Source organism: Cherax quadricarinatus, chromosome 17, assembly GCF_038502225.1.
Source record: "Cherax quadricarinatus isolate ZL_2023a chromosome 17, ASM3850222v1, whole genome shotgun sequence".
Classification (NCBI taxonomy): domain Eukaryota; kingdom Metazoa; phylum Arthropoda; class Malacostraca; order Decapoda; family Parastacidae; genus Cherax; species Cherax quadricarinatus.
The window spans coordinates 22,846,152-22,864,195 of record NC_091308.1 but is presented as its reverse complement, the minus strand read 5'-3'; the positions used below and the strand labels follow the sequence as shown (position 1 = coordinate 22,864,195).

The following is an 18,044-nucleotide window of genomic DNA, read 5'->3' as shown; positions in this document are numbered from 1 at the left end:
TGTATTTGTTTATATAATGGACAGTAATTGATGTGATGGTTGGTAGTTGATGTGATGGATGGTAGTTGATGTGATGGATGGTAACTGATTGATAGACAGTAGTTGATGTACTCACCTATTTGTGGTTAAAGGGGTTGAGCCTCTGCTCCTGGCCCTGCCTCTCAGCTAACCACTACTGCTGGGTACTCACTCTCTTGGCTGCCTGAGCCTTATCATGATTGAAGTTATGTTGAGGTTTTGCCTCTACCACTTCGTTCTCTAAGTCATTCCACTTCCAAACCCCACTCTAAAGCTAAAGAAGTACCTCTTGACATCTCTGTGACTCGTCTGTTTTTAGCTTCCTCCAGCCATTTCCCCGAGTACCTGAGCCCTGCCTCTCAAACCTGCTCGTCCTGCCCACCCTGTCTATTCCTCTCAGTATTGTGCACATTGTAATCACCTCATCCCTGGTCCTGTCCTCTAGCTTTACTAAGCTTAGCTTCTTGTAGTCTCTCCTCATAGCTCATACCTCTCAGCTCTTGTGACTAGCAAATGTTTGCTAGTTACATAGCAAGCTTCATATAATTTATAAAATGCAGGTTTCATAATGGCACTGCATATTCAATGACAGGTCTGACATATGCCATGTGTAGGGATGTGACTGTCTCCTTGTTGAGGTTCCCAAAATGTCACCTTTAAATTTGCCTATCTCACATTTACTGCAGTCTTTATCTGGTTAATGTGTGCCTCAGACGAAATGCTTGGAACTCTGCTCACCCTGAGGTCCTTTTCTTTCAGGAAAGTTTGCAGCCTTTGTCCCCCCAAGCCTGTACTCTTTTTCCGGTCTTATTTGCCCTTCCCAATTTTCATAGCTTTGCATTTGCTTGGGTTAAATTATAATAGCCCCTTGTAAGGCCAGCCATATAGCTTGTTCAGATCCACTTGTAGCTATTCCCAGTCTGTTCCTGCTTGTATTCTCATTAGTTTTATGTTATCAGCAGTCAGGTACTCCTCTGACTCAATTTCTTCTGTCACGTAGTTTACAAACATAAGAAACTGTACTGGTTCAAGTACTGGCCCTAGTGGAATCCCACTTATCACACTCACTCATCTCAACACCACCTCTTGGATAATAACTTATTTCCTTCATGTTAATTATTCCTTGATCCACTGTAGTGCCATACATGTTATTCCTGACTACTACTCTAGCTTTGGCCCCAGTCTCCTGTGAGGCACTGTATTGAACACCTTTATACAATCCAAAAATATACAATCCACCCATCTCTCCCTCTCTTATCAAAATTTCATTACCCTGTCATAAAACTCGAGCATATTTGTGAAACAGGATTTGCCATCTCTAAGACCATGCTGACTGTTCATGAATCTACTGCTTTCCAGGTGCTTCACTACTCTTCTCAATCTTCTCCATAACCTTACATACTATGCATGTCAGTGACATTGACTTGTAGTTTAATGCTACCCGTCTGTCCCTTTGTTTTTAAATATTGGGATTGATTGTTCCAGAAATCAGGTAGCTGACCTATTTCGACTGACTTCAAAGACCAGATTACTGCTAGTGTTTCACACAGTTCATCTGCTCCCACTCTCAGAACCCATGGAGTGATGATCCTTAGCTTTTCGGTAATTTTTTTTTACCTTGCCTCCACTTTTAATTGTGTCCAGCACTTAAACAAGAACTCCGACAAGTGAGATGTGAGTGTACAGATCCTGCAGTGCTGTATGACCCTTGTGGGTTCAGCACTTAGTTTTGATTCTAACAATAGTTGTGTCCAGTACTCATTGGTACCCCACTTTCTCTTTTAACTCTTTGATATATTACCTTTGATGAGTTTCGCGAGTCTCGCTACTTTCAGAGCCCTGCCATGGGCCAGGCTCATCTGATGCTTGCCTGGTCAACCAGGCTGTTGCTGCTGGAGGCCCACTGCCCCACATATCCATCATAGCCTGGTTGATCTAGCACCTGGTGAAAACCCTTGTCCAGTTTCCTCTTGAAGGCTTCTACACGACTCTGGCAATGTTTCTGATTTCACTGAGAATACTTCTAAATTTTTTGTTCAGCTCCTTATAGGACCTTCTGATCATTCCTAGTTAGCCTCCCTCCTTCCTCCCCCCCCACTTCTGGGTGAACGATGGAATCAGTCTGTCCTTGCCTGTTTCTTTTGCTTCTGAGTACGAATCTCCCCTTTGCCTCTGAGAACATTCCAGCTACATACCCCATCATTTCATGCACTGTCTTTCCATCTAGTTCCCTTTCCCACAGCACTCCACTTGTATAGTCTCTTCTTTTTGAGGTTAGTTTGCTTCCTAAATGGTCTGTGTTTCTCCCTACATTCACTTTTACAAGGTAACTGAACCTCAGTACTGTTTAGTTGCTAGCACTGAGACACATCCCAGATTCAATGTCTACTACAACCGAGTCACTTAAGGTGAACAAAAGGTCCAGCCTCGTTGGTTCGCTGGCTCCTATCTTTCCTTAGATGCGTCCCTAACATGCTGACTCATGAAGTTTAACATCAACTTAGCTCTCCTGGTCCCTCAATGTGGCTCCAGACTTTCCAAGTCTATTTTCCCATAAGTAGTTTCGCACTGCCTGTATGGGCACTAGTTTGATATGATGGTTCAGTTATATGACAGACTGTAGTTATGTGATGGTCGGTAATTTATGCCATGAATGGTAATGTGATGGACAGTATGTGATATACAGTACTTGTGATAAATGATTCATGTGATGGACTATCAACTACCGTAATGGACAGTAGTTGATGTAATGGACGGTAACTTGCAATGAATGGTAATGTGATGGATGGTAGCTTGACATTGCTCAGGCCACACGGTGGGGTGTAAAGAGCCTTCGAAAGCAGTCAGATATTAAACTAACATTTATTTGTGAAAAATACACATTAATTAGCTTTACATTAGAGATTATTAATAAATATTAATCATGTTTAACAGGTTAGATAAGGGTATAACCTGAGAAAGGTTGTGCTGGCCACGTCACAATACTGTAGCTGCACCCATTCATAAAAAAAAAAAGAATCTACTTACGAAATGGTTCATCCTGGACCATTTTGACGTGACAGTGGTCCACGATGGACTGAAACGTTTTCTTAATTTTCATAAGTATTTTTTTCTTTTAAGTTCTCTGAATAACTCCCACTCCCACCAATTGGCAATTTGTGTTCCAGCAGAAATGGTTACTAAAGGTAAATAGGAATTACATAGTAAGGGAGGAAGCAGAATGAGAAAGAGGGAGTGAAGCAAGAATTCCGTTAGGCAAGTGTGGGCCTGAGCGTCACCTTGACCCAGCTGACGTACTCGCATCAGGTTTGTTCCACTAGGTGCACCAACTCCCACCCCCCTCCTTCCCTCCCGCCCTCATAGCTGAGGAAGTCATTCACCTTTACACGTCCCTAACATATCAATGTTACTTCCATCCTCTTGTGCATACTGAGTAACCCTCTTCTCAGATACCGTGGGTGTAGTATAAGCCATCAGAATATATGATCACTCCCAGTTACCGTAATATTAACCCCAGCTCTAATGAAAGGATATCTTTGAAACTGCTGTAGGTATTGAATTCTTAATAGGATGCCTGACTTTATCCTCATCGTTTTACTTAAGTCATACAGCTGAGGTTGACAGGTTTCATTATGTGATGAAATGTGACAGGGACCATTGATAGCTTTTGTTCCTACTATGAGACAAATATAGAAAAAGAGTAGCAGCACACTGCTGATGTACCAACTTTCGTTTACAAACAGCCTGGTTTTTAAAAATGTGCCCCTCATGGAAGGTTCCTTGATGTTGGTGAGGGGCTCTTGATTTGGGGAATTGGAACTGTGCTCCAGTTCCCCGAATTAAGCCTGAATGCCTTCCACATCCCCCCCCCGGGCGCTGTATAATCCTACGGGTTTAGCGCTTCCCCTTTGATTATAATAATAATAATTTAAAAATGTGCAGACGATCAACAATTATTTTGAAAAATGTTCTACATCAGACCATAATTTGAATATACAGAAGCTATATGGCGTCTCTACTCTAAAACAAGTGTAGTTAGAAAAAAAAAAGACCAAACAGGAGTTGCAAAATGGTTAACAGCTAAAAGCAACATATTTAATAAGATATGTGGTAAACAGACAGGAGTTAGTGCTACAGATACAATAAGTGTCAGGGGCCCAATTTATAGAGGGGCCACAGATATATCAGATCACTTTTTAGTTGTAGCTACACTGAGAGTAAAAGGTAGATGGGATACAAGGAGAATAGAAGCATCAGGGAAGAGAGAGGTGAAGGTTTATAAACTAAAAGAGGAGGCAGTTAGGGTAAGATATAAACAGCTATTGGAGGATAGATGGGCTAATGAGAGCATAGGCAATGGGGTCGAAGAGGTATGGGGTAGGTTTAAAAATGTAGTGTTAGAGTGTTCAGCAGAAGTTTGTGGTTACAGGAAAGTGGGTGCGGGAGGGAAGAGGAGCGATTGGTGGAATGATGATGTAAAGAGAGTAGTAAGGGAGAAAAAGTTAGCATATGAGAAGTTTTTACAAAGTAGAAGTGATGCAAGGAGGGAAGAGTATATGGAGAAAAAGAGAGAGGTTAAGAGAGTGGTGAAGCAATGTAAAAAGAGAGCAAATGAGAGAGTGGGTGAGATGTTATCAACAAATTTTGTTGAAAATAAGAAAAAGTTTTGGAGTGAGATTAACAAGTTAAGGAAGCCTAGAGAACAAATGGATTTGTCAGTTAAAAATAGGAGAGGAGAGTTATTAAATGGAGAGTTAGAGGTATTGGGAAGATGGAGGGAATATTTTGAGGAATTGTTAAATGTTGATGAAGATAGGGAAGCTGTGATTTCGTGTATAGGGCAAGGAGGAATAACATCTTGTAGGAGTGAGGAAGAGCCAGTTGTGAGTGTGGGGGAAGTTCGTGAGGCAGTAGGTAAAATGAAAGGGGGTAAGGCAGCTGGGATTGATGGGATAAAGATAGAAATGTTAAAAGCAGGTGGGGATATAGTTTTGGAGTGGTTGGTGCTATTATTTAATAAATGTATGGAAGAGGGTAAGGTACCTAGGGATTGGCAGAGAGCATGCATAGTTCCTTTGTATAAAGGCAAAGGGGACAAAAGAGAGTGCAAAAATTATAGGGGGATAAGTCTGTTGAGTATACCTGGTAAAGTGTATGGTAGAGTTATTATTGAAAGAATTAAGAGTAAGACGGAGAATAGGATAGCAGATGAACAAGGAGGCTTTAGGAAAGGTAGGGGGTGTGTGGACCAGGTGTTTACAGTGAAACATATAAGTGAACAGTATTTAGATAAGGCTAAAGAGGTTTTTGTGGCATTTATGGATTTGGAAAAGGCGTATGACAGGGTGGATAGGGGGGCAATGTGGCAGATGTTGCAGGTGTATGGTATAGGAGGTAGGTTACTGAAAGCAGTGAAGAGTTTTTACGAGGATAGTGAGGCTCAAGTTAGAGTATGTAGGAAAGAGGGAGATTATTTCCCAGTAAAAGTAGGCCTTAGACAAGGATGTGTGATGTCACCGTGGTTGTTTAATATATTTATAGATGGGGTTGTAAGAGAAGTAAATGCGAGGGTCTTGGCAAGAGGCGTGGAGTTAAAAGATAAAGAATCACACATAAAGTGGGAGTTGTCACAGTTGCTCTTTGCTGATGACACTGTGCTCTTGGGAGATTCTGAAGAGAAGTTGCAGAGGTTGGTGGATGAATTTGGTAGGGTATGTAAAAGAAGAAAATTAAAAGTGAATACAGGAAAGAGTAAGGTTATGAGGATAACAAAAAGATTAGGTGATGAAAGATTGGATATCAGATTGGAGGGAGAGAGTATGGAGGAGGTGAATGTATTCAGATATTTGGGAGTGGACGTGTCAGCGGATGGGTCTATGAAAGATGAGGTGAATCATAGAATTGATGAGGGGAAAAGGGTGAGCGGTGCACTTAGGAGTCTGTGGAGACAAAGAACTTTGTCCTTGGAGGCAAAGAGGGGAATGTATGAGAGTATAGTTTTACCAACGCTCTTATATGGGTGTGAAGCATGGGTGATGAATGTTGCAGCGAGGAGAAGGCTGGAGGCAGTGGAGATGTCATGTCTGAGGGCAATGTGTGGTGTGAATATAATGCAGAGAATTCGTAGTTTGGAAGTTAGGAGGAGGTGCGGGATTGCCAAAACTGTTGTCCAGAGGGCTGAGGAAGGGTTGTTGAGGTGGTTCGGACATGTAGAGAGAATGGAGCGAAACAGAATGACTTCAAGAGTGTATCAGTCTGTAGTGGAAGGAAGGCGGGGTAGGGGTCGGCCTAGGAAAGGTTGGAGGGAGGGGGTAAAGGAGGTTTTGTGTGCGAGGGGCTTGGACTTCCAGCGGGCATGCGTGAGCGTGTTTGATAGGAGTGAATGGAGACAAATGGTTTTTAATACTTGACGTGCTGTTGGAGTGTGAGCAAAGTAACATTTATGAAGGGATTCAGGGAAACCGGCAGGCCGGACTTGAGTCCTGGAGATGGGAAGTACAGTGCCTGCACTCTGAAGGAGGGGTGTTAATGTTGCAGTTTAAAAACTGTAGTGTAAAGCACCCTTCTGGCAAGACAGTGATGGAGTGAATGATGGTGAAAGTTTTTCTTTTTCGGGCCACCCTGCCTTGGTGGGAATCGGCCAGTGTGTTGAAAAAAAAAACTGAGCCCTATAAAAATAAAATATGGTATATTTATAAACAAAACACTCCATATATTAAAATATACATTTTGATATAACATGAACACTTAGAAGTAGAATGTAAATGACTAAACTGTAAAAACGAAGTTCATAATCCTTCACTGTGAGTGCTCAGTTATTCGGTATTTAGTAGAAGTACCGTCATTCACCCCACTTAGTATGTCTCATGTACCTGGTAAATGTGCATGTTTTTGATATCAGGAGATAAATACAGAAGTTAGTCTATTTGCACATGTTATAACTGATCCGAGCAACAATAATAAAAACTAATTTAAAAATAAGATAATTCGATCTACCTAATTATTTTGGTTTCTGACATTACCAGGAAGAATATAAAAAAGACCTGGAAAACCCTATCAGAAATTCTAGGAACAAAAAAGATATCACGAAATAGCGAAATAAAATTAGCAAAATCAGATGAACCCCAATTCCCACCAACAGAAACAGCAAATAGACTCAATGACTTCTTCTCCACTATAGGACAAAACCTTGCCAATAAAATCCCAAGCTCAGATACCCCACCAAATGACTACCTCACCGGCAACTACCCGAACACACTGTTCCTAGCTCCGACTAACCCATACGAAGTCTCCCTTATTATCAACACACTAAAAAACAAGGCAGGAGATTTAAATACCTTACCACCCTTTATATACAAAAAAGTGTCACAAGTGCTATCACCAATCATTGCAACACTCTTTAACAAATCCATTGAATCCTCCACCTTCCCTACAGTACTCAAAATAGCAAGGGTCACCCCGATCCACAAAGGAGGAGACCAAACAGAGTTGAATAACTATAGGCCAATATCCAACTTACACCCTCTCTCAAAAATCTTCGAAAAATTAATTCATAAACGAATCTACTCCTACCTTATCTCCCAAAACATACTCAACCCCTGCCAATTTGGATTCAGGCCAAATAAAAATACTAATGATGCTATTATACACATGCTAGAACATATATGCACTGCAATAGAGAAAAAAGAAGTCCCACTGGGGATCTTCATTGACTTACGTAAAGCTTTTGATACAGTTAACCATGACTTGCTCCACGTAAAATTGTCACACTATGGTATAAGAGGGCACTCCCTCAACTATCTCAAGTCATACCTCAGCAACAGAAGCCAATATGTGTATGCAAATGGGGCAAACTCTTCTGCACAACCAATTACAGTTGGTGTCCCACAGGGAAGTGTCCTTGGCCCTCTTCTCTTTCTCCTATACATAAATGACCTACCAAATGCTTCGCAATTACTCAAACCCACACTATTTGCAGATGACACTACATACGTCTTCTCCCACCCGAGCCCAGTCACGCTAGCCAATACTGTAAATACCGAATTACAGAAAATATCTACCTGGATGAGGACTAACAAACTTACACTAAACATTGACAAAACCTACTTCATTCAGTTTGGTAACAGAGCTACAGATGACCCTCTTAACATAATGATAAACGGATCACCTATCACAAAGCTAACAGAGGGAAAATTCTTAGGAATCCACCTTGATAATAGACTCAAATTTCATACACATATACAACAAATTTCTAAGAAAATTTCCAAGACTGTAGGCATACTATCGAAGATACGGTACTATGTTCCACAGTCAGCCCTCCTGGCCCTATATCACTCTCTTATTTACCCCTATCTCACCTATGGAATTTGTGCATGGGGCTCAACAACAAGTAACCATCTCAGACCACTAATTACCCAACAAAAGGCTGCAGTTAGAATGATAACAAATTCTCACTATAGGCAGCACACTCCACCAATATTCAATACACTAAACCTACTCACCATACAAAACATCCATACTTATTACTGCACCTATTACATACATAGAACACTTAACTCTGATATTAACCCTCCCCTCAAACATCTCCTTGCCAACCTCAACAGAACACATGAGCATAACACAAGGCACAGATCACTCTTTGATGTTCCTCGTGTCCATCTCACACTATGCAAAAACTCAATGCACATAAAAGGCCCTAAAATCTGGAATTCATTACCTGTAAATATAAAAGAAACACTACCTGTTTATAAATTCAAATCTCTTCTCAAAGATCACTTACTCACCCAAAACCAAATAAATACTGAATAACTGAACCTTATAAATTGTATATCTTAAATGTTTCTCACAATTATATCACATAAATGTTAAACCTAAAACCCAATCTAACTTTATTATTTTTTAAATACACTACCTAACAGAATACTCCATTCTACTGAATGTACAACAATGCATACAACCATATGACCTGTCTTTGTAATACTCACTTGTGCTTTATAGTAATCTGTTTACATTAAAGTTTTATCACTGATTTCATCATTGCTTAGTTAAGATTAAGTTAATTTTAAGCCAGCCCGTAATGCTATGCATAGTATAAGTGGCTTTGGCATGCTGCTCTTATCTGTATTTTTTGTACCTCTGTATGTGTGCTCAAATTTTTAAATAAATAAATAAATAAATAAATAAATGACCCAAGCAATTAATCACACAATTGCTAGAGGAGATTCACTGTTATGTTTCATTGTTTACTGATGACGTAAAGCTAATGAGAAAAATACAAACTAAAGAGGATAAAAACAAGCTGCAGGTAGACTTGGCTAAACTGCAAGAATGGTCAGACAAGTGGTTACTGGACTTCAACCCAAGCAAGTGCAAGGTCATGAAAACTGGGGAAGAGAGGTGACCAGAAACGAAATCCAGTTCGAGAGACGAGAAGCAGTTAATATCGCTCAAACAGTAGGATCTTGCCAAAATATTGCCAGAGGTACACACAAATCGAATATCTGGAGCATATATCAGAACAGCTGATCTAAGAAATGCCTTCAGAAACTTCAATGAAGATTCTTTTGGTACTTTCTACATACACGTTAGATCTATCACCTGATCAAACTTGTACCAACAATAGAAAAAATCCAGAGGTTTGCATCAAGAGAGATAACTGAATTAATGTTGGTAGAATTACCGACAATTTTAGGTAAACTGACATAATGGCTAGACAAAACTCCCGGAGAGCGAAAAGTTGCAACAATAAAATGTCACATTAGTTGCACTTGTGTTCTTTTACTTAACACAGAGGTAATTAAGCAAAGAGAACTAAAAGAATTGAAGCTGACAAATGCAGAGGAAGGATTATGACATACAGATACTCAGTGACTTTAACAGAGCTGATAGGGACTTTTCTGACATGAAGCATCGGGGCGACGGAGTCACGGACTGTGCCAAATAGACGTAATGAACTACCCGATTTCAGTCTCAGGGTGGCAAATAATGGTGCGAGCAAGATGACGAAGTGGAAGAAGCAAATTAAAAGTAGGCACGACAGGGCCAGCGAAGCCAGGAATCAATTATGCTGGCGATTGCAGTTTAAGAAATGGAGCCAAAAGTACGTACGTACGTACACACACACACACACACACACACACACACACACACACACACACACACACACACACACACACACACACACACACACACACACACACACAGCTAGGACTCGACCCCTGCAACCACAAATAGGTGAGTACACACACAGGTTTGCAACGAGACTAGTCCCAGAGCTAAGGGGATTGTCCTACGAAGAAAGGTTAAGAGAACTCGGCCTGACGACACTGGAGGACAGGAGGGTCAGGGGAGACATGATAACGACATATAAAATACTGCGAAGAATAGACAAGGTGGACAGAGACAGGATGTTCCAGAGATGGGACACAGAAACAAGGGGTCACAACTGGCAGCTGAAGTCTCCTATGAGTCAAAGGGACGTTAGGAAGTATTTCTTCAGTCAGAGTTGTCAGGAAGTGGAATAGCCTAGACAGTGACGTAGTGGAGGCGGGAACCATACATACTTTTAAGACGAGGTTTGATAAAAGCTCCTTGAGCAGGGAGAGAGAGGACTCAGTAGCAATTAGTGACGAGGCGGGGCCAGGAGATATGACTCGACCCTTGCAACCCCAAATAGGTCTAGGAGCTAAGACTCGACCTCTGCAACCACATATAGGTCAGTACACGCATTCTAACATTATTTCACAAACTTATTCATCACCATGTTACAAAAAATACTATTATCCTAAATCTTACGTAGTAACCCGCAATACACCAACCTAATTGCCGTTCCTTTTTTTTCAATAGAATACCGTATGCACATAAATTAACCCTATAATAATAATATTTCTAGGGGAAAGGTTTTGAAAGGAGCTGAGGTTAGAAAAATGGCTCCTAGGCTGTAAAGTATTTGCGGAACACTTGTAAAACCGTAAAAATTACAGAACTGAAAAAAAAGGAAGAGGGAGCAGCACTCGTAACAGGTGTTCCTTACCTTAGAGCAACACAAACACCTGCTTTTCATTACTAATTTGTATGTCTGGTTTCACAGCCACAAACCGGTTATCTATCTACTTTCAACATCTGTTTCTTATTCAAGTTACTAGAAACTCTTGGTGTTGAAGGGTAGCATTTTCTCACGCTGATATTTTGTTTATTATAACTGTATAATTTGTAACAAGTCTACTCGTTGACTGCTTCTGAATGTCCTCATGGTCACCTGCAGGTAATACTTAATAAACAGGAGTCATCAATGACTTAAGAGGAAGTTATAATAAACATTGGTGCGCAACTGTGACCAGTGTTTTAACAGTCTTAAGTTTGAATGTGATTATGTGCATGCTGACCAGACCTCAATGACTGATGACGCTATCGAGATGCTTGTTGATGAGATGCGTGCAAATCGAAAGGTATGTACTCGGACATCACCCAGTACCTGTTGGAGATGCGTGCACTGCCAGTTGAGGTCAAGAAAGGCTTTGCGTTTAGCGCCTGACTGTTAGCACCACACCTATACTTTAATTGGAGACGCTTCAGGAGGTTCACGCCCCCGCGACCTGGTCGATGAAGCTGTTAGTGCCGAACGCTCCCAGTCCGTATGCACCATCAGGAACTGTTTTTAAGTAATCTGTTGAGTTCCCTCTTGAAGACAGCTAGCGGTTTGTTGGTAATCCTCCAATGCATGAAGGGAAAGCACTGAAGAGTCCTAGTCCCTTAATATGTACTGAGTTCTCGATGTATTCATTGCTCCCCTACAGTCTGTTCACAAGTAGTAATTTCGGTGTGTAGGTTTGGAACCAATCCCTCCAGTGTCTTCCAGGTGTAGATTATTATTTATCTTTCTCGCATATGTTCTAAGGGATACAGTTCTCGGGACTTCAAGCGCTCCCAGTAATTTAGATGCCTAAGCGTATGAGTTGTGAAGGGTATACAGCAATACTCCAGCCAACAGAAAAAGTATCGGAAGAGTATAACTGGAGAGGGTTTCGGAGATCAATGCCTACCCCACTGCCCTGTCTGTGACCAGGCCTCATGGTGGATCAGGGCCTGATCAACCAGGCTGTTACAGTTGGTCACATGTAAGCCGACGTACGAACCACAGCCCGGCTGGTCAGGTACTGACTTTAGGCGACTGCCCAAAGCCTTTTAGAAGATAGCCAGGGGTCTATTGGTAAACCCCCTTAGGTATGCTGGGAGGCAGTTGAACAGTGTTGGACCCCTGACGCTTACTGTGTTCTCTTATCGTGCTAGTGGCTCCCCTGCTTTTCATTGGAATGTTGTATCGTCTGCCGAGTCTTTTGCTTTCACAGAGTGATTTTCGTGCGCTAATTTGGTACTAATCCCTCTAGGATTTTCCAAGTGTACATAATCATGTATTTCTCCCACCTGCGTTCCAGGGAGTACAGGTCGAGGAACTTCAAACTTTCCCAGTAATTTAGGTGTTTTATCGCACTTGTGTGTGCCGTGAAGGTTCCACGTGATTGCAGTATCATAATTGTCTTGGCATTTCTTACTTTGAAGGTTCTAGTTATCCAAGGTATAATTTTCCTTGCAGTTGCAATAACGTTGTTCTCCTTGAAAGCTAATTCTTCTGACACCACTCCCAAGTCTTTCTCATTTAACTCACGTTCTAATGAGAAGAGTTTGTCTTGTACTCTAATCTTCTTTCATTTACTATATTCTTTCATAGCATAATAATTTAAATTTGTCCTCGGTGAGCATCAAATTGTTAGTGGCCCACTGGAAGACTTGGCTTATACCAGTTTGGATATACCTTTACCTTTGATATACCTTTAAAGAGTTTCGAGTGTTTCACTACTCTCGGAGCCCGGCCATGGGCCAAGCTTACCTGGTGCTTGCCTGGTCAACCAGGCTCTTGCTGCTGGAGGCCCACTGCCCCACATATCCATCACAGCCTGGTTGATCTGGCACCTGAATATACTTGTCCAGTTTACTCTTGAAGGCTTCTACACCTGTTCCAGCCGTGTTTCTGGTATCTTTTGATAAGATGTTGAATAGCCTGGGACCCCGGATGTTGACAGTGTTCCTTTATTGTCCCCACCGCACTCCTGCTCCTCACTGGGTTTATTTTGCATTTCCTCCCATCTCTCTCACTCCAGTATGTTGTTATGGCAGTGTGCAGACTTGGGATCAGGCCCTCGAGTACTTGGCAAGTATACATTGTGTTTCTCTCCTCCGCTCCAATGAGTATGTTCAAGACTTGAAGGCGTTCCCAGTAATTTAGGTGCATTACTGGCTCAATGTGAGCCGTAAACGAGCTTTGTATTTGTTCCAGCTCTGATATTTCACCTGCTTTGAACGGGGCCGTCAGCATTGAACAATATTCTAAATAAGGGAGCACTAACAATTTGAAGTGTCACCACTGGCATTATTTCCCTTGTTTGAAAAGTTCTCAATACCCACCCCGTCATCCTCCTTTCTGTCGTGACCTTTGTCTTATTATGGTCTTTAAAATTATTATTATAATCAAAAAAAGAAGCGCTAAGCCACAAGGACTATACAGCATGGTCTTTAAAAGAAAGGTCAGCTGATATAATTATTCCCAAGTCTTTTACGTGTTCCTTTCGTTCTATTTGATGACCCTTTTGAGTTTTGCATATAGTGTTCCTTTTGAATTCTTCATTCTTTCCATGCCTAAGCAGCTGGAACTTATCACCACTGAACATCAAGTTGTTCTCCACTGCCCACTGGAAAAACTTTGCTTATGTCTTCCTGTAATTTTTCAGTGTCCTCTACCGTAGTGACTTTCATGCATATTTTAGTGTCATCTGCAAATGATGATACAGAAGTGTGACAGGTGTTTTTATCCATGTCTGCTATGAGGATCAGAAACAGCTGAGGTGCCAGGACAGTGCCTTGGGGCACTGAGCATTTGACCTCGCTGATACTTGATCTTGCTCTGTTTACTACTACTTTCTGTGTTGTGTATGTTAGGAACCTGAAAAACCATCTGCCTACCTTCCCCGTAATGCCCATGGCCCTCATTTTGTGCGCTACCACTCCATTATCGCATTTGTCAAACGATTTTGCAAAATCTGTGTAAATCACATCTGCGTTTTGGTCGTCTTCCAACTCCTCCGCAATTTTGCCATAGTGGTTCAGTAGCTGTGACAGGCATGATCGTCCTACTCTAAAACCATGTTGGTTCATGGAATTTGAAATCTGCCGTCTCATCACTCTTTCGAAGATTTTTATGTGAGAAGTTAGGGCTACTAGTCTAATTTTTAGCTTGTGCTCTACTACCTCCCTTATGCAAAGGAACTATGGCTGCACTCTTTAACGCCTCCGGTATTTCACACAGATTTAAGCTCTTTCTCCAAATACTGAGGGCTCGTGCTAGTGGTACTTTGCACTTCTTTATAAATAGGACAATCCATGAACGTGGTCCAGGTGCTGAGTGAGTGGGCATGTTATCCATTTCTTTTTCGAAATCTATGGGATTTGTTCTAATGTCAGTTAGTTGGTTTGGGCGGCCTTCTGCTGGAGTGAAAAATGTTTCTGCATTTTCTACGTTGCTGTCATTTAGTGGGTTGCTGAACACCGACTCATACTGTTCTTTTAGGATTTCACTCATTTCCTGTTCATCGTCAGTATACGAATCTCCTCTCAATAATGAGCCAGTTCTACAGGTAGTTCTAAGTGTGGATTTTGCATAGGAATGTAAATATTTTGGTTTCTTCCATTGCAGACACTGCAAGGCTCCAGGCGGACATCAACCAAATCTTTCAGTGGGCTGCAGAAAACAATATGAAGTTCAACGATGAGAAATTTCAATTACTCAGATATGGTAAACACGAGGAAATTAAATCTTCATCAGAGTACAAAACAAATTCTGGCCACAAAATAGAGCGAAACACCAACGTCAAAGACCTGGGAGTGATCATGTCGGAGGATCTCACCTTCAAGGACCATAACATTGTATCAATCGCATCTGCTAGAAAAATGACAGGATGGATAATGAGAACCTTCAAAACTAGGGAGGCCAAGCCCATGATGACACTCTTCAGGTCACTTGTTCTATCTAGGCTGGAATATTGCTGCACTCTAACAGCACCTTTCAAGGCAGGTGAAATTGCTGACCTAGAAAATGTACAGAGAACCTTCACGGCGCGCATAACGGAGATAAAACACCTCAATTACTGGGAGCGCTTGAGGTTCCTAAACCTGTATTCCCTGGAACGCAGGCGGGAGAGATACATGATTATATACACCTGGAAAATCCTAGAGGGACTAGTACCGAACTTGCACACGAAAATCACTCACCACGAAAGCAAAAGACTTGGCAGACGATGCACCATCCCCCCAATGAAAAGCAGGGGTGTCACTAGCACGTTAAGAGACCATACAATAAGTGTCAGGGGCCCGAGACTGTTCAACTGCCTCCCAGCATACATAAGGGGGATTACCAACAGACCCCTGGCAGTCTTCAAGCTGGCACTGGACAAGCACCTAAAGTCGGTTCCTGACCAGCCGGGCTGTGGCTTGTACGTTGGTTTGCGTGCAGCCAGCAGCAACAGCCTGGTTGATCAGGCTCTGATCCACCAGGAGGCCTGGTCACAGACCGGGCCGCGGGGGCGTTGACCCCAGGAACTCTCTCCAGGTAAACTCCAGGTAATATCCTGTATGGCCCTTTGTTTCCTTTGTACTTTTTCTGTTAGGTATGACAAATTTTTGCTCTAATTCAGTGATCTCTCGGCTAAGGCTATCTTTCCTCTGTTGCAACATATGTATTCGTGTTTTTAAGCAATTCAGTAACCCGTTTTCTTCTGTACCATCTCCTACACTATTATATCTGATCTGGGTTTCCTCAATGGTACGTGCTTCATACATACTTGTATGCTTCTATATTAAACTTCTCTAGGCACTGGTGGAGATTTAGGGTACTCATGTTGGATTCCCAGGATATGTCTGATAGCTCTTGGTTTATTTTTTCCCAGTCAGTTCTATGGTTTATAAAATTAAACTTACTGAACATCCAGTCTCTAACATTAGTGGTGCAGTTCCCTAACCCTGAGTTAATACTCGTTTGAACTTCTATGTTGCTGTGATCAGAGTATATTGCTTTTGTAACTTATGTCTCTGATTAGTTCCTCGTTGTTTTATTATTATTATTATTATAATCAAAAAGAAGCGCTAAGCCACAAGGACTATACAGCGCTGCAGGGCAGGAAGGAAGCGAGGGCATCAGGTGGCAAAAGGGAGATGGATGAGCAACAGGTTACGGATAACAGCGGGGCAGTGGATGGTGAAAGGGTAAAGGGCAGCAAGAGACTGAACCAGAAAGGGCTGAGGGGAGTGCGAAAAGTATCATCAGAGTTTGTGGAGTAAATCAGTCGTTGTCAAGAAGTCAATGAGAGAGTCAGGATTAAAGGAGGGTCCATCAGCAAGAAGGGAAGGTAAAGAGAGAGTAGGAGAACGAAGACGACGTTGGAGGTAAATTCTGCGTGCTCGTTGATAGAGAGGGCAGTCTAACAGAATGTGGCTAATCGATACTGGAACTTGACACTGCTCACAGAGAGGAACAGGGTGCCTCTCCATGAGATACCCATGAGTAAGACGAGTGTGGCCAATGCGAAGGCGGGAGAGAGTGGTCTCCCAACCTCGGCACTGATGACAAGAAGACGGCCAGTAACCTATGCTCGGTTTAATAGAATGAAGTTTGTTACCGAGCAGAGTTGACCAACGTTGTTGCCAACGGGTGCGAAGGTGGGTAGCTATTGCAGCAAAATAGTCCAGAAATGGAACACCTCGATAGGAAATTGGTAGGTCATATACTGCTGACCGCGCAGCAGTGTCTGCCTGTTCATTGCCCTGTACGTCGACATGACCAGGGACCCAACAAAAAACAATATCTTTATGTTTGGTAGAGATACGGCGTAGCCAAAGTTGGATACGGAGAACTAGGGGATGAGATGTATCAAATTTTCGTATAGCCTGTAGAGCACTAAGGGAGTCTGAGACTACTACAAATGATGACACAGGCATAGATGCGATACGAATAAGTGCTGCAAGAATGGCATACAGTTCAGCAGTAAAAATGCTAGCTGAAGATAGTAAATGCCCTCGTACGACGCTGTCCGGAAACACTGCTGCGAATCCGACGCCGTCTGAAGACTTAGAGCCATCTGTGTACACAGCGGTGGCATGAGAATGAGAGTGGAAGTGATCAAGAAAAAGAGAGCGGGAAGCCACCGTAGGCAGTTGAGCTTTCGAGCAAGGGAGTGAGAAAGAACAGACCCGAACAGCTGGAACTTCCCAGGGGGGTAGGGAAAAGTGAGATGCTACATGAACATATAAAGGTGGTAACTGAAGGGAAGACAAGAGTGAAAGTAGGCGAAGAGAAAAGGGACGGAGCAAACAGGGGCGGCGAACGAATAAAGAATGTCTACTAATATCGGTGACCATTCTATAAATGGAAGGATTGTGTAGATCGTGAGAGCGTACATAGTAACGAAGGCAATGGGCATCACGGCGATCAGACAAGGATGGAACATTTGCTTCTGTATAGAGGCTCTCAACAGGGGAAGAGCGAAAAGCACCAAGGCACAAACGTAAGCCTTGGTGATGGATAGAGTTAAGGCTAGAGAGAGTAGCAGGAGAGGCCGCGGAATAAATCTGGTCACCATAATCGAGTTTCGATAAAACGAGGGCTGAATGTAGGCGAAGCAGAGTTCGACGATCAGCTCCCCAGGAAAGATGAGCAAGGGTTTTAAGAAGGTTTAGCCGGCTGTGACAAGTTGCCTTCAGAGAGGTAATGTGAGGTTTCCAGGTTAACCGACGGTCAAAGAGAAGGCCTAGAAACCTGACTGTATCACGTTCGGGGATACGGGAGCCATAGAGATACAAAGGATGATCGGAGATAACAGAGCGTCTAGTGAAAGTAATTTGGTGAGTTTTGGTACTTGAAAATTTAAACCCATGTGTGGTGGCCCAAGTGGAAACACGGTCGACCGCATGCTGGAGAGAAA

General features: G+C 42.3%; 1 protein-coding gene across 2 annotated transcripts in view; it reads right to left on the bottom strand.

Annotated features, from left to right (window-relative positions):
• LOC128686392 (bifunctional 3'-phosphoadenosine 5'-phosphosulfate synthase) overlaps positions 1-18,044 on the bottom strand; it is a 103,433-nt gene that overhangs the window by 73,542 nt on the left and 11,847 nt on the right. The window contains exon 1 of one of the 2 annotated variants that reach the window (XM_070085866.1): positions 3,046-3,072. The exons of the other annotated variant lie outside the window; for it this stretch is intronic. Coding sequence (XP_069941967.1) covers positions 3,046-3,057 — 12 coding nt within the window. The 5' untranslated portion in view covers positions 3,058-3,072. Of the gene's footprint in view, positions 1-3,045; positions 3,073-18,044 lie in introns of those variants that run through there. 2 annotated transcript variants of the gene reach the window in all.